The sequence below is a fragment of the Drosophila sechellia genome, chromosome X, assembly GCF_004382195.2.
Source record: "Drosophila sechellia strain sech25 chromosome X, ASM438219v1, whole genome shotgun sequence".
Lineage (NCBI taxonomy): Eukaryota > Metazoa > Arthropoda > Insecta > Diptera > Drosophilidae > Drosophila > Drosophila sechellia.
The window spans coordinates 8,637,447-8,653,542 of NC_045954.1; the positions used below are offsets into that span (position 1 = coordinate 8,637,447).

Consider the following 16,096-nt stretch of genomic DNA (forward strand, 5'->3'; position numbering starts at 1 on the left):
TAACCTGCTGCCGCTGATTTCTTGTGGCGATTATGGGTGTTGCACGATAATTGGAGGCAATTTGCGATCGGATCTGGAGGTTCAAAGTCAGGGTCACAGAGCGCTGAGACTTTGCCGTCAAGTCAATCCGAGTTTTGTGTACACCCTGCTTTTTGGAAAATTCAATCTTAGTTGAGATGGCCGGCCAAAAGGAGGAGATCTTGGGCTGTGACTTTGAGGTGCGTGGCAAGTTGCCCAAGGAAGCCTTCGAGCTGTTTGCAGTGGTCCAGGCCAATACACTGGGACTCCGGGGATTCATCACCCAGGTGTCCGAGGAGAAGTTCAAGGGTCGTCTGGAGGGCGAGGGCAAGGTGATCGATGCCTTCAAGAAGTTCATCCTGGCCGCCTCCGAGTTCGTGCAGGCCATCAAGGAGTTCATCATCAAGAACCTGAAAGTCATCAAGGAATACACCTACAAGACCTTCGAAATCAAAGTGGAACGGAAATGATCAAAGGAATAGCTCCAATTCTGCCAAAATATTTCCAATGCATAAATTTGATTAAAACGGCTATCAAAAGTTTTATCCATTATGATTTGTCTAATATGTTTGTTGTATGGATGTAACATAGTATTTTCCGAATAAAATTGCACAGATTCAACACTGATTTTTTAGAGTTTTCCCAAAGGAAAATGCCAAACTTTTCATGTGGCTCATTATGAATTGAATGATTGTTGCGATTGCTGGATCTATGCAATTCTCCAAATGACCCATGGATTCCACCGTTCTAGGTTCTAGGGCCGATTGCGATCGTGACGAATGAGCTAATGATGTCCATGGTCCGTGGGAGGGGATAACCTTGTGGCCATCGCCTTCGATCGGATATCAAATCGAATCGCATGCCTCGGATGCATATACTCGTAGCTAGCCAGCGATGTTCCCGGCTGCTTGGCATGCAAATCGGAGAATCGGAATCTGATCGCCACCTCGATCGACACGATGAAGGTGTACCACTGGACAACAGCGAACATACAGCCACGGATGGTTATTTATGCGTTCGCGGATACAACTGCCGATTCACCGAGTTCCAGACTTCTCAACCAGAGATAGCACTGGTTAACAGGCCACTGAGAACTAGTAGGTGGGTGCGTAGGTTTGGACCTTTAAAGTTTAGTTTTTATACAAAACGAAGATGATCACCTAAGTCGGCTAAGTACCATCTGAAGTTCAGATTCTGAACACATTGCACATCTGGGGGAATTATCAAAGTGCTCTTTTGTAGGCCAGTGTCGTGTATCTGCAGTGATATATGGACAGCTAAACTATCTTGGCTCAAGCAACGTTACAATTTTATGGGTCAATTTGCGGACGGCCATTACTAGAATTTGTGTGTGTGTGAGTATGTGTGTGTGCAACAGGTAGCCAAGTATGATTTACACAGAGGAAATTGGCCTTTAAAAAATCCACAGTAAAAATCCTTCATCATGAGAATTCTAAAGCTTGAAGAAACTAACAAATTATTGTAAATATTAAATACTATTGAATATTTTTCAGATTTATCTGTAAGTAATACGATTTTCTCGCCGTGTATCTATGAATGTAAGCAATGAACCTATATGCGAAAAGCCACAAAATTGAGGGAAATTAGCCTAGGCGGCGACTGCGACTTGGTCTACTGCGGTTGCCTCGAACATATATGTTTATACATATGTATGGATAGCAAGTCTGGATCCGAATCGGTATCCAAAATCAGAATTAGCCGCTTAATTGCAGCGCTGTGGCAACGCCAGCAAACCGGAAAGAACGGCGACAATGATTGCCAATCTGATTTGCAAGCAATCAGTGCTGACTGTACTTCATAACACCAATAGAAACATAATTAGTATAATTAGTTATAAAAAGCAAAGAGTGTTTGAAACAGTAAATAGCTAAAAGATGTAATCTTTCTCATATATTTATTATGTTTTGGAAAATATCCTTATGAAAGTGAACCAATAACTGCATGAATATCTTAAGTGCAAGCTATATTCTTCAATTTCCAATTAAATCTTAGCCACTTAAGCATATGCAATCAAATGAACGTGGTATCTCTAACACTGCTTAAGTATTTCCAAGATGACTCTTTCCTCTTTTTTTAAGAGCTTTTGAAAAAAGCTAAGCTCTCATCTCTGATCGCCGGCGCACCGCAGTCGCGTCGCAGTCGCCGTTCGCTGCTTCCAATTCTGGCGCTTTGCAGCTCAGTTTGCTTTGAGCGCTGGAACGCGAAAGTCGTCGACGGAGAGCCAACGGTGCGGATGAAAGTTTCGAAGCGAACTGGGAAGATTTTTGAAAAGCGCAGGCGTGCAACGGTTTTTTTTTTTGGTTTGGTTTTTTTTTGGGGGCTTGGGCTACGCTTCGTGGCGAACGGTGAATGGCAGGCTTTTTTTTCGAGTGTGGTGGCTGAGTGCAATTCAAAACGCATTTCGTGCATAATTTGTGGAATTTTACGCGTTGTAAAATCAATTTCATTGTGCAAATTTGAATTCTTGCCTGCTTTCCGTTGGCTTGCAGCGGCAACAGCTGAAATATAATGCAGCCACATCAAGCGGGCAAGCAATAAACAAATATCCCAAAAAAATCAAGAAAATTTACAAAAAAAAAAAAAAACAAAGAAACACACACACATTTGAAGAGTCAACAGCAATTACAAGGCACTAAAAACCGGAGGAAGAGGTGAGCAAATATTTCCATTCATTTGTTGTTTTTTCGTTGGGCTTAAAATATTTTTGTATTTTGTTGTTGTTGCCTGATTTTCCGTTTATTTTGTTTCGCTGATTTTTGTTTCGGCATTGCAACTCGAGTCTAAATCGAATGGAGTACACATAAAACAAAAGAATATGTTTGTTGTAAGATTGAAATATAATAATATATTAAATAAGTGGTATTTAAATGGGAAAACATGCTAAAATCAATTTGAATTTGAGCTGCTCTATTAGAACCAATAAACTCGAAGTGCATACTCTTTTCGCTCAGTGTGCCTATCCCAGCTGGCTCACACACACACACAGGCACAGGCACACGCACACCAAGGCGCACAACCTCTTTAAAGTTGTCGCTGTTGTTGTTGTCCTCATTTATCTGGACTCAAAGAGCTGAAGTTCGAAGTCGCGGACTCAAAAACTCTGAGCCGTCTTCGATTATTGAGCCGTTTGACTTTTTTTCCAACTTCCAGCGAACCTGTTGGCCCCACAGGCAAAAAACAAAAACTACAGCAAATATATATACACGAAACTGGTGAAAAAAGTAAATATTTATACATATATATCTATATATATGAAAAAAAGATGAAAAAGATGCTCTGGTCAGCCTCTAGAAATAAGCGAGTATCTGTCTTTGAGCTCTTTTCTCTTCTCAATCTTTTGCTTTTTTTTACACTCGTAAAGCCCATAAAGTGCCGCATATACTTGACCTATCCGAAACTGCGGGTTCTACCGGGCGGAATGGATAATGGATAATGGGCAATGGATAATGGTCAGCAAACTGGCCGAGTTGCTTACTGGGTTGGGTTGGCCAGTTGCACTTGGCCTTAAATCGCTTTATTTACCTGGAAAACCTATAATTCGTTCAGACGGAATTGAGCGATTTTATGTTTGAAATGTCAAGTGCAGACAAAATAAAGTGGTTCTAATAAATATCCAAGTGAAATGCAAACATATATCACTAACAATACCCTAGATACCTTCTAAAAAACAGTCTTTTGAATATGCTCCATATATAAGTGGTTAAGTTTTGAATATCCTTGGTGCTATTTGAATTCACAAATACCCAAATAATTTGATAAAGACCTGATTTTTTGTTCACCGTGCATTCTGCTTTTGGGTTGAGAGCAATTTTCGTTTGGTTTTGGCCCCTCCTCGAGGCCCCTTTAAAAATGATTATTATTACTCTGCCGCATCATTATCGCCGCGCTTGAAATCTAATTTCTGGCCCGGCCACAATTTGCCACACGATTTTGTTTAGTTGTGTTTTGTCTTATTTCATTTTCTTTGTTGCGAGCCCCAAAGGAATTGAAAGTGCGCGCGCATGCGCAATTAAGGCCAAGTGCGCGCAAAAAAATATATATGTACGAGTAAATTCACAAAAAAAAAACACACACAAACGTCAACTGGCAGGAAAAAATGAAAAACAAAAAAAAAAGAAAAATTAAAAAAAAAAATAACATAAAAACGAGGGATCTTCGGCGGAGGAGGGAGGCTGAAGGCTAAAGAGCAGAAATTCACTTTTTAGTTTCGTGAAAAAACACAACACACATCTTGCAGAACCCAGAAGAGAGTACCACATCAAAAAAAAAAAAAAAGTAAAAAAAAGAAGCCAGTTGGTGAAAATCCAGCGCATACAGGTTATAAAGATTTATGATCACTTTTGATACCGTCCGCCGTCCACTCGGCCTTCCAATGTAGGTGAAGCTCAAGTGAAAGAAGATAACGTGGCTTAGTGGAGATGGAGCTGGAGATGAAGCTGGCTCGGAGCGACTGGGCCACGAATGTGGCCACAACGCCATATAGCCATATAGCCATATAGCCAACTATGCCCACTTAGATTCAGGTCATCAACGCCGGCGGGCCATTGAGAAAATCGCGATTTCTTCGAGGAAATCCAACTGAAAGAGAGCATCGATAAATGTAATAATTAATAAGAATAATGGCAAATCAGTTAAGATTTAAATAAATTTAAGTACAAACTTACTTTGGTTATATGCACTGATCACTTCTTTGCAAATAATTAAAAGTGTCCCATTAAGGCCTCAATCAACACTTCAGATTTTTGACAATGATTGATGGGCCGAATTGCTCGGGGAATGCGGTCAAAACTATAGATTTAACAACATATGCGTTACATTCATTTTATTTGCTTTTTTCTTTTTTTTTTTTTTTGTAATTATTTATGCGAAATTAGGTAATATATGTCATAAACTATAGATAAATGAACCTAACCTTTTTCGATTGAAATATTTGACACCCTCGTTAGAGAAATATATTGCTCATAAAGGTCACTCTCCTGTTGTTTTATTGCCCGCGCAATCTTTTTTTTATATAGCCACTTTTACACATAGTTATCTATCGTGATTCATTTGATTGAATCGTGTTGCAATCATTATGCATTCAAACAAATAGTTTCCACTTTGTATGCAACAGTTAGGCAATAGATCACTTAATGGCTTCTTAATTGGCAGTTAACGCGAAATTGGCATCAAAAGTAGAAGTACAAGTGTGTGTTTTAGATTCAATCTTGACTTGTTCTATCAAAAACTCAAACAATTTGGCGTTTATTCACACAAATTCACTGAGTTAACAGCGTACTTCATTTGAATATAAAGCGTGTATTCAGTTTTTGCTTCACTCATTAGCTGAAATATAAATTATATTAGATTCCAACTGCTATTAAACATTTGTTTGCCTCTTCCAGCCAACTGTAAATCCTCACTCTTTCACTCACTGCACATTCATTAAGTTGAACTTCTTATCGCATTGCATTTAATTACTCACTTCGCTTACAGGTTTTCTCACCATTCATTTGCTGCATTAATTCATGTTTTTGCATTTCCCCTCTTAAAAACATATATATATATGTTGAAAGCGAGAAAGGCAAAAAAAAAAATAAAAATAATAACAATTACCAAGGCAGATAACTCATTAATAACTTGCATGGCAAAAGGTATTTTTAATTTTGTTGCCGAGCATTTTTTGTTACGGTTAATGTTGGAATAACTATTCATGAGACTTAAACGGGTTACTGCTGCTCCGCTAGTTGCTTTCTACCAACGAACAAATGAACAAAACCATACAAAAATATCACAAATACACCCACAGCGAAAAGTCCAAATACAAATCCAAATCCAAGACCATCCATCCATCCATCCAACCATTCAACTATCCATCTATAAGTTTTCGGGTCTTTCGAGTGTTTTTTGAATGGCCCGTGAATGCGAGCTGCCAAATATCGTGAAAAAATAACACAAAAAATTAACTCGAAGAATGGTTATTTGGAGCTCTTTCTCTATATATAGCAAACAGTCGGCTTTGTAGGCCCAATTGACCTTAAATTATTGCCCTGGCGTTGGCGTAATGTTTCAAAATTCTCGCATAATACACATATATTTAAGGTGAATACTTCGGCCCAGCATGTTTATTTGGCTTTTGACCACATTTGGCCACTGGACAATGGAAAAAACATGCAAATCGGGTTTTTATGATACATACACTGTGCTGTTGCCTTTCGCGCTTTTTTCGCTCAATTAACCTGCGATATCCGGCCAGAAAGCAACCCGGGCAATTACAAATGCAGAGCAGCTCCAGCTCCAGCTCCAGCTCCACATCCAAGTGGTCGTCGTCATGCCACATGCCACTTGCCACATGCCGCATGCGAGCTTTCACTGATCCAGCCAAGCACAACTGGGCAGTTTGGATCGGACTCTGATCCTAGATCCAAGATCGCACAATAAAAATCCAAAAAGAAGCAACAAAAAAAAAAAAAAAAAGTGGGCGAACTTTCCCACGTCCAAAGATTGCGGAGCAGCTGCACAGTGCGAAAAATGGGGGCAGAAGCATTTGAAAAGATACATATACATAGTATTACAAAGCTGTCCAATATAACTCTTCTACAATTCTAACATTTAAAAAAAAATTGTTAAATAATATGATCAAACCGACGACTTTCTTTGAAATGAAGAAAACTGTTGGTCTGCTAGAAATGCAATGTCTTCTTTCACTTATTGTGTATTTAAAACAACCAAATGTTTTTTCCTGCACAACAAAGCTTCGTCACGCTCCGATGTGTTGATTTGGCAAAAAAAAAAAAAAAAACTAAAAAAAAAATACAGCAAATACACAAAAAGCCCAGGCAGATACACAAATTTCACAAATATCAATTTATGTGTGGCGGCGGCATTACTTCAGCATGTTGCTCCCGGGTGCGAATCAGCAGCATCTGAATCTGAAACTGAAACATCACAAGCATCCCAAACATCACAGACTGCAAAAACATCAGCAGCATCAGCGGAAAAAATTGCGCTGGGGGCCAAATCTCAACGGGAATCGGATGGTAATGGAACCTGAGATCCGAAAAGTGCTGGAATGGCGGGTACCAGGCTCCGGAGCCTCGCCAAAGTTCTCAGCTCAGAAACGCGACTGCACCTTTCACTTGGAGCGGAAGTACACAGAGAGAAATCGTGGCTGTTGAAGCTGAAGAAAAGAATATACTACATATTTGTCATGGTTTAGTTGTTACAAGAAGTTTTGCTAGCTGCAATGTTAGAGAAGCATATATAAATTATATTTTGTAAAATTTGGATTAATAAATATACATTTACAGAAGTAAGTTTTATGTTCTCTTTTTTCTGTCTGCACGTACATCATGGGATTTTTCTACGGGGGATTGGCAACAAGAACCGAGTGTTTAGGCTTCATAAATGGCGGGGGTGTGGCAAAAAAAAAAAAAATAATAAAAACAAAAAGGGGGAACGAAGCTTAGAACAGTGTTTTCCCACTAAAAAAAAGAAGTTGAGTCAACTCGGGGGAAAGAGTTGTACAATAGATAAGTATATTTACGTGATCGGAGCTGCGTTTGCTGTTTGCCCGAAATTTCCTGCTCATAAGCACGGCTCAAGGTCATTGGATACACTATTATTTCTATTTGTGGACCACACCCGTGACCAAGAGACAAAAGCTTTTAATGGAAATGCCGTTTTGGGTGGAGGATTTTTGAATTCAATTTCGATTTCAATTTCGAATTCGATTTGCTGGTATGGGGGGATCCAGTTTGCATGCAACATAACCTCCCGTCAACTGAACAATCCAAATATTAAATAATATATCGTAATCGAAATGCATCGCTGACTGACCTTTTGCAATAATCGAAAGTGAACGATGCGATGCCGAAAGAAAACCGAAATTTCCCAATCGAAAAAGACTTAAAAAATCGAAATGCGAGGGGGGAGGAAAAACCTGAAATGCATATCGGTCTCACTTGGATTGCGTCTAAATGAAAAACTTTATAATAATAGCCGCCTGGAAAAAAAAGATGATGAAGAAAAGAAAAGTTAAGTTAAGCTTTCGTCACGCTTATACAATTTTTTTTGTTTATTTATTATCGGTTTTCAGATATCAGTCTTCAGTTTTCGGCATCGCCTTTCTGTTGCGACTGCGCAACGTATTGAAAACCCTAGGTTCACAAGTCTAGCTCCTTCCACCATCAACTTCGATTCCGTTTCCAGCTTCGATTGCAATTATCTCGCCCGGCTGTTGTCTAAATGAATTCAATTAAAAATTCACAATCGACAATAAATAACCCCAGATTGGCGGCATTTTCACTGAATACTCATACTTTGCCGGACTTTGAGATACTCGAGCGAATGCAAAAAGCCAGCAAAATGCCAGGAAAAGTAAACAAAAACACAGCTCAAATCGCATTGCACAGTGGGCTGAAAACGATCAAAAAGTGATGCAGATGATTCATGAGTTCTTCAGCAAGTGCACCTCGTCAATTGGTTCTAGTATACTTACTACTTTGTTTAAAATTCTGGTTATGTCTTAAATTACTATAAAGTAGATAACATAGCTCTATGCTGATAAGATTCATAGCAAGTAAATGAAATTTCTGTGTCTTCCGGAAAGACTTTCCATCTAAAGTTGCCCAATGACCCAAAAACTGATCATTTGGGGAACTTGGTAAACAATATCGATTGTAATGCCCACCGGTGACACTATTTTAGCCACTCGAATCGCTATCTTATCGCCGAGTGCATTCAACTTGGCTGCACTTTTGGCCACTGTACCTATGTGTATATAAACAAATATACGTATATGCGATATATTTGAACCGAAGGTAGTTAGCACTCAGTATGCATAAAACTGCGAACTGGCGAGCGTGGGAAAAAGCATTGGCTAATCTCGGACTGGCCAAGTTTGACCAGTTCGTTGGCGGTTTCGGTTTTGGTTTTGCCTTTGGATTTCGGTTTTTGGTTATGGATGTCGGTCTTCGATTTGGGATGGCAACTTCCCCCTTGCATCGCACATTACTCATACGCCGCGTGGCCATGTTTGAGTAGGGTCAAGATACTTGGCTTTCGGCCGGCGAAGAATATCGATGGCGAATCGATATGCGGATCTCTGCTATTATGATCCGGTCCAACTTCTAAAGACTTTCATTCATAGAAACTTTCAAAAAACAAAAAAAAGCATGAAGAGACAATAAAACAAAAATAACTCAAAATAACTTCCAAACTAACTGACCATCAAGAACTGGCCGCGAAAACGGGTTTCTTCTGGCTTTTGGCTTTCGGCTTTTGGGTTTTTGGCCATAATTTTTTCGTATTTCTCCGCACCCTGGCAGAATACAATTTTTTTTGTTTTTTGTTGCAGATACATTTCGCAGGCAATCTAACAGTTGGCTGCTAATGTGATTTGTGAATGTTTCGACGTGTATTTCGCAAGGCGAAGTAAATAAATTACATTGGCAGTTTAACGACGTCGTCTTGCCGTTGGAAATTGTCGCCGATTGGCGGCGGCTTTTGTTTGAGTCAAAGATTTCCAGCCCGGTTGCAGCAGGGCCAAAGCCCCCCGCCCTCCGCAAATTGCTGGCCATTTAACAAGCCAATAGATACAAAGCCCAGACACACAATGGTCACACAAGATACAAAAACGAAACAATGGCACACAAGCAACAGCTGCGGGCAGAAAAGTAGCACTTAAAGTGGAATCTATAAATCTATTTCCCATGCAACTACTAAAATCGGTAAACTGCTAGTAGATTATTATTAATAAAAATTTAAAATAGGTAATATTGGAACTAATCTATGTTCTAAGCCTTAAGATTTATTAGAAGAATGCCATGCTATTAGAATGACTCCGAGTGCACTGCAGATACGTGGTCATATTCGATACAGATACATGCACGGGCACAGATACAGATACACTACCTGCTGCCTGCTGATGAGCTTCAATGGTTCGCGATCGCTTGATTGACAGTTAGCTAACCGTTTCGAGTTAATACAAGTGTTTAACAGTTAGTCGGCGTGGAAATGTAGTGAGAGATACTTGCCGCCAAGGAAATGCCATCATATGTATGCACTTATTGTTGCTCCATGGGAAACCGATGTCGTTGCTTGGCCATTGTACAAACAGCACTTATCTGCCGATAACTGGAGCAATGGAACCTGTTCTTACACTGATAAAACAACTAACATACAACTGACAATGGCAACAGTCTGCGATTCCGGGAAGCAGGATACTTGTAATGATCGCGGGAAGTTTAATGGATCCATTGAGGTCTTCTGATTCTAGCTCTTGAATTCATTTCATTAAAGCGAATTATTCGTGGAAATGAAGTCTTGTATGTGAAAGAGTTAGATTGGTAAAGGTTATTTGAAAATATATCTTTCGCCTTGTCAAGTTAAAAACCCACTAAAATATCTAATGACTTGTAACCTTAGTTGTTACTCACATTTTAAGCAAATTGCAGAGGTGTTTGCAAAACATTTGAGTGATTTCGAAACGTGCGAACCTTCAACCTCAACCCAAAGATGTGTAAACTTAGTTGGCCGTAATTCACTGCATGTCCCAAGAAGTCGCACTTCAAAATAACAGCCAACAGTTTGCGAAAATCCCCTGCCATAAATAAGGAGCGAAGCCTCTGCCCTCAAAAGGGGACACATTTCGCTGACCTTAACCTTAGCCCCAATCTCTTTTTTTTGAGGAAATCTGATAGGAGATATGCACATACATATATACGAAACTGAGTGGCAGGCATCTGTGGAAAATACAGAAAACCAGTTGCTGCAGAACCTTACAAGTGAGTCGCGATCTTGGCCTGAACGAGTTGGCCAGTTGGACAGATGGAAATTGTTGTTAAAATATGGGTCGTGCGACAAGAAATGAGAAAGTGCCAGTGAGCCAAACGGCTCAGACCGTTAGAATCGACTTTATGAATGCAAGTCTTGGGCTTGGCCAGCACACAAATCGAAGAGCCACTAATGGCAGCTGGTTTTTTTCCAGGGGGGTCTCCATCACCATCACTCCATCGCCATCGCCATCTCCGTCTCCTTGGCCATCGTGGACCACCAAAAAAGCACTCGAACCGCTAGCGAGTAGCGTGCGAAAATGGAACGAACCCAGAAAATATAGCCCCAGGGAATATGCCCGCTGCTTTCAGAAGAATCGAGAACGGGAGAAAGAGCTAGCTAGAAAGACCGAGAAGAAAGAGCACGTAATTCTAGCAGAAGGAAGCGGGCGATAGCTACATGCATTCAAAACTAATTTAAAATAATGTCCACATTTAGGAGGTTGTCATTAGGGAAGGAGTTTTAAAAATAGCCTTGTAGTATGTGAGAAGAATCGAGAAGAAGACAGGGAAAGGTATGGAAGACTGTGAAAAGAAAACAGTAGAATCTTCAACAAAGAGCTGCAAAATGCATTGCAAATAATGGAAAATCTTCTTTATTTTTAAGAAAGCTCATAAAATCTAATCAAGGAACTTGGAGAAGATTTCCGAAATAAGAAGACCAAATTCTAAAGATATGATTTTATGATTCTTTTCTATAGTTAGCTCTATTTGGTCAGCATCATTAGCTGATAAATTGGACACCATTAATTTATTCATTCGCCCATTTCGCTTTTGTCTTATTAATTGGCTTGCATGCTCGAAACTGTCAATGAGGCAAGGTCACCGATCGGTTAAGGAAACGAGTGGCGATGTGAGAACTCTTAAGATCTCGAAGAAAAATAGGAGAGCGACTGGGCGAAAGGTGACCTAGACAAGTGGAAACCCCGCTCAGAGCGTGAAGTAGAAGAGGAAATGAGATCCAATGGAATATTTTCAGTTTCAGAGTAACTATCTATCATATTATAAATGTTTTTAAAAAGTAACCCCACTAACCGGTGTTCCATTTATATGTTTTCAGGGACCTCTTCGGGATCAGGATGTCGGCTGCCACGCACATGGCCATGCCGGCTCACGCCGTCGTCCCGCCGCCCGGCACACCGCCTGTGCTGGGGGGCAGTGGGTGCTCCAATCTCAGTCTGCCGTCGGGCAAGCGTGGCCACAAGCGCAGCGTTTCGCTGGAGAATAATGCACCACTGGCACTGCGCAGCACTCCCAGCATGGGCCAATCCTCGCTGGGCTCGCCGCTGCTGCAGTTTGGCCAGGCGCAGGGGCAAGGACACGCGCAGGGTTTCCACACGGGCACATTGAAGTCGCGCCAGGAGCAGCGCCGGCTGAGCCAGAAGTTCGGGAGTCACAGCAACTTGGATGACGAGGGTGTGGGCATTGGTGTGGGCATGGGCATGGGCCTGCAGATGCGCAGCAAGTTCCAGAACATACGGCAAATGTTCGAGCTGAGTCGCAGTTGTGTGGGCGGCGGGGGCGGCGATGGCAGAGGGGGCGCGGCCGAGGAGGAGGCAATGCAATCTCTGCCAGCAACATTGCCGCAGCAGCAGCAGCAGCAGAGGCGCACCACGCCCATTGCCGGCGGAAGTCGCCAGCAGCAACAGCAACAAATGGGCGAGGCGGAACAGGTGAGGCTCTCAGCTACACTGAAAATAAAAGTACTAATTAATTATGCTTCACCAACACTTTGACCCCATTTGAGTTCGGGTTTCCAACTAATCGATTTGCCTTTCCCAGACCAGCGGCAACTTTCTGCGACCCATTGCCTTCAAGCCCATTCCGTTTGAGCCGGACTACCGCATCGCCTGCCAGCAGCAGCAGCAGCATCAGCAGCAACTGCAGTTGCAACAACAGCAGCAGCAGCAGCAACAGTTGCAGCTGCAACACCAACAGCATCAACAGCAGCAGCAGCATCAACAGCAACATCAACAGCAGCAGCAACAACATCAGGCGCTGCAGCTGTCGACGGATGGCGGGCAGGCGGGGGGCGTGGCGGCCGAGCGGTACGGCTACGGATCGACGCCGTCACTTGCCCCACTGCCCACCGCATCGGCCCAGAAATTTGGCAGTGAGTAGCAGTTAACATTCCGCTCAATCTAGATTAAATACTCACTTGACATTGGGGCCATTTGCAAGCCATAAATTATAAATTATCTACGTGAAGTTAAGTTAAACTGGACAGGATTGGGCTAGAATTAAAGAGAGAAATACATATAGAAACTACTTAAAATAATTAAATATATAATTAACCCAAATACTTAACTTTAAAGGTACCACTGACCTACGGCACTTGGCCGCTCGACGTCCCAATCATCGCCTGCTGCAGCGCTCCAGTAACGAGGACTCCCTGACCCTTGACCTCCTGAGCACGGGCAGCCACGACAGACCCGATGGAGCCAGCAGGTTGGCTATATGCAGTATCTTTAAGTCTCACATCTAATATCTGCTTACCAATTGATTGGACAGCAAGAGCAGCGGCACTGTGGTGGGCAGCAGCGACCTGACGCCCTCGCCGTCGGATTCTGGGATCTCGGAACTGGAGGCGGCGCTGAAGGATCGCGACTCGGAGCTCTCGTACCTGCGACAGGCCATGGAGCACAATGAGAAAGTAATTTTCCAAGTTCAAAAGGTTAAGCAGGCAGTCGCCCGCCCATGGAAGTCATGTTTTTAATACATTTTCCTATATTGCCATATGTGTACTTTCGTTTAGGACAAGGAGGTGTACTGGGAGCACGAGACGCAGCGTTTGCGACTCTTCTACGAGGGTCAGCAGCGGGAGTGCCAGCTGAAGCTGCGCAAGATGGAGCAGCTACTCGGACTGCAGCAGTTCCAGCTGAAGCAGCACAAGCTGCGCCAATCGGAGCAGGTCAACCGGCTGCAGCAGCAGCTCGACTTGGCCAGGGACTCCAGCCAGGGCCTGCAGCAGCAGGTGGACGCACTGCGTCACCAGCTGGAGGACAGCGAGTGGCGCGTCTGCGAGCGCAACGGGGAGATAGCTTTACTCAAGACGCAGCTCAAGGAGGCGCATGTATGTTAATAATTAACAATTAATAAGGAAAAATGTATATATTGTTTATATTTTTGCAGCTGGAAATCAACATGAAGGATCATGCGATTGTCAGCCTGAAGCACAGCAGCAACAGGAGCAGCAGCAACAGCAACAGCAGCAAGTCCTGTGACACAAACACAAGCCAAAGTCAACCAAAGCAGCAGGCGAAGGAGGAGCAGCAGCAACATCAGCAGCAACAGCAGCAGCAACAGCAACTGAAGCAACAACATCAGCCCGACCAGCAGCAACTGCAGAAGATCATCACGCTGAAGGATCAGGTGATTGGAGCACTGACCAGCGAGCTGGCCAAGTTGCGCAAGGAGCTATCCGATCTGGCCATTGCCCACGAGTACGGCGAGGAGCCCTGCGGCCGATACACTCGCCTCAAGCAGCAGCTGGACAACCTGAACGAGATCTGCCAGAAGACACGAAAGTACACAACAAGATCCGCATCCCCAACAGCAGCAGTAGCACCGCCAGCAGCACAAGTGGCACCACCAAGCTGCGCCCAGGAGCTGCCCAAGTTGGATATGCTGGTGCAGCGATTGCAATTGGACCAGGGACAGGGTACGCAGCAAACGCTGGACACGCTCATCGAGGAGTCCACCACGTATGCGGAGGATATAGCCAAGCTGCGCCAGAAACTGGACGACTTTCGCCTGAATCTCGAGCTGGAGAAGCGTCAGTGGAGCGCCGAGAAGGACAAGGTGCTGGGCTACCAGAAGCAGCTGCAGGCCCACTACATCCACATGTACCAGAAGCTGCGCTGCCTGGACAGCGCTGGAGCAGCAGCTGGCCAGGTGGAGGCCACCAGTGGCAACTGAGCGGAGCTGGGAACTGCAGGCAATGGTGCTATCGTCGCTGGGCTAACAAACTTAGGAACTTCCACTTGGTTTCCTTGCAACTGAACAAAATAATGTTTTTAAAATATAAACATATTTGAATACTATTCTTTAAATTGTCAGCTCTTATTTTTAATGTTAACTTTTATTAAAAATAAAAGTTAATGGCACTCAAAACCAGTGAGTTTGAAACATTTCCTTCCCCCGGAGATAAATAATACACGATTTTCGATATTACTAGAGTTGATGTACACATAACTCTGATGAATATTTATACAAGATATGCGTAATGAATTTTTTGTTTTTAATATTTTACAAATATATATATATGTATGTGTACTTTTAATTTATTAAATGTAATTATAAACGAGAAAAAAAAACATTTGTGATTTCGCACGTTGAATATAATAATATATATTTATACATATGTATGTCGTTCCATTATGCATATGCAATAAAAAATGATAATAATGAAATAACAATATTTTTGCTTTATTGATGAGGACCAGCGCTACAATTAATGTGCAAGATCGATAAATGGTAAATGACTCAACTGGAGGCTAAACATAAACTGTAATTGGTAGTTAACATCATAAAAAAAATATATAAAATTAATACAATCGTTTTTCGTAGATTACATAGTATGCTTAATGCAAAGGCCTGTCCTTGGGATCAGCATTTAGTCAAGAGCAGGGTAACTAACTTCGTAACACTAAAGTGGATCGATTTGTTTGATATAAAACTAGACGATTAAAATGAAACCATAAAGCCAATCAGGGCATAAATAAAATAAAATAATATAGAGTGGCAATCAAATTAAAAACGGTTTTATGGCGAAAAATATAAAAAGTACTGGTTAATCGGTCAAATGTTAAAAAAAATAAAAATATTTACACTCCTTGAAAAAATTTCAATATATTCTATATTCTTCTCTCATTTTTCAATAAAGTTTTGTTTTCGTTTGATTTAACTACCAAGAAAATTATTATAAGCAAAACAAAATATTTTCATTTTTACAAAAAGATTGTTCTAACAAAAATGAAGTTTTTGCTTTCTCGATTTTGTTCGTTTTCAATGAAGTTAAGTGATTAATTCTTAATGTTTTCTTTTAAAGTGAAAAATTAGAGCTGAATGCACTGTTTTTTTAAAGATATTTTCTTAAGTTTCGTTTAGGTAATAAGTTTTTGTTCACAAAACATATGCAGTACATTTTTCCGCTTTTAGGGAAAACAAAAAGAATTAAACTTCTTTAAAGTGTAACTATTCTCAATTTTTCAGTGGAGTTTAAATGATCTCTTTTAAAAATA

General features: G+C 41.6%; 2 protein-coding genes across 4 annotated transcripts; both read left to right on the plus strand.

The window, feature by feature from the left end:
• Positions 1 to 65: 65 nt before the first annotated feature.
• Positions 66 to 645, plus strand: LOC6619753 (acylphosphatase-1). Its single transcript, XM_002043931.2, has one exon. It carries the CDS (start codon positions 177 to 179, stop codon positions 486 to 488), a length of 312 nt encoding a protein of 103 aa, XP_002043967.1. The 5' UTR covers positions 66 to 176; the 3' UTR covers positions 489 to 645.
• A 1,559-nt stretch (positions 646 to 2,204) lies between these two features.
• LOC6619750 (mediator of RNA polymerase II transcription subunit 15) lies at positions 2,205 to 15,391 on the plus strand. 3 transcript variants are annotated; one of them, XM_032725245.1, is made up of 7 exons: positions 2,205 to 2,690; positions 11,914 to 12,526; positions 12,636 to 12,966; positions 13,169 to 13,301; positions 13,365 to 13,527; positions 13,609 to 13,926; positions 13,986 to 15,391. In XM_032725245.1, the coding sequence occupies exons 2-7, from the start codon at positions 11,933 to 11,935 to the stop codon at positions 14,769 to 14,771; spliced, it is 2,325 nt and encodes a 774-aa protein (XP_032581136.1). In that variant the 5' UTR covers positions 2,205 to 2,690; positions 11,914 to 11,932; the 3' UTR covers positions 14,772 to 15,391. The 3 variants fall into 3 exon arrangements, with proteins under 3 accessions (XP_032581136.1, XP_032581135.1, XP_002043964.2); XM_032725244.1 differs by lacking the exon at positions 2,205 to 2,690 and adding an exon at positions 11,675 to 11,839; XM_002043928.2 differs by lacking the exon at positions 2,205 to 2,690 and adding an exon at positions 11,675 to 11,839 and having other exon boundaries at positions 13,365 to 13,506.
• Positions 15,392 to 16,096: the final 705 nt, after the last annotated feature.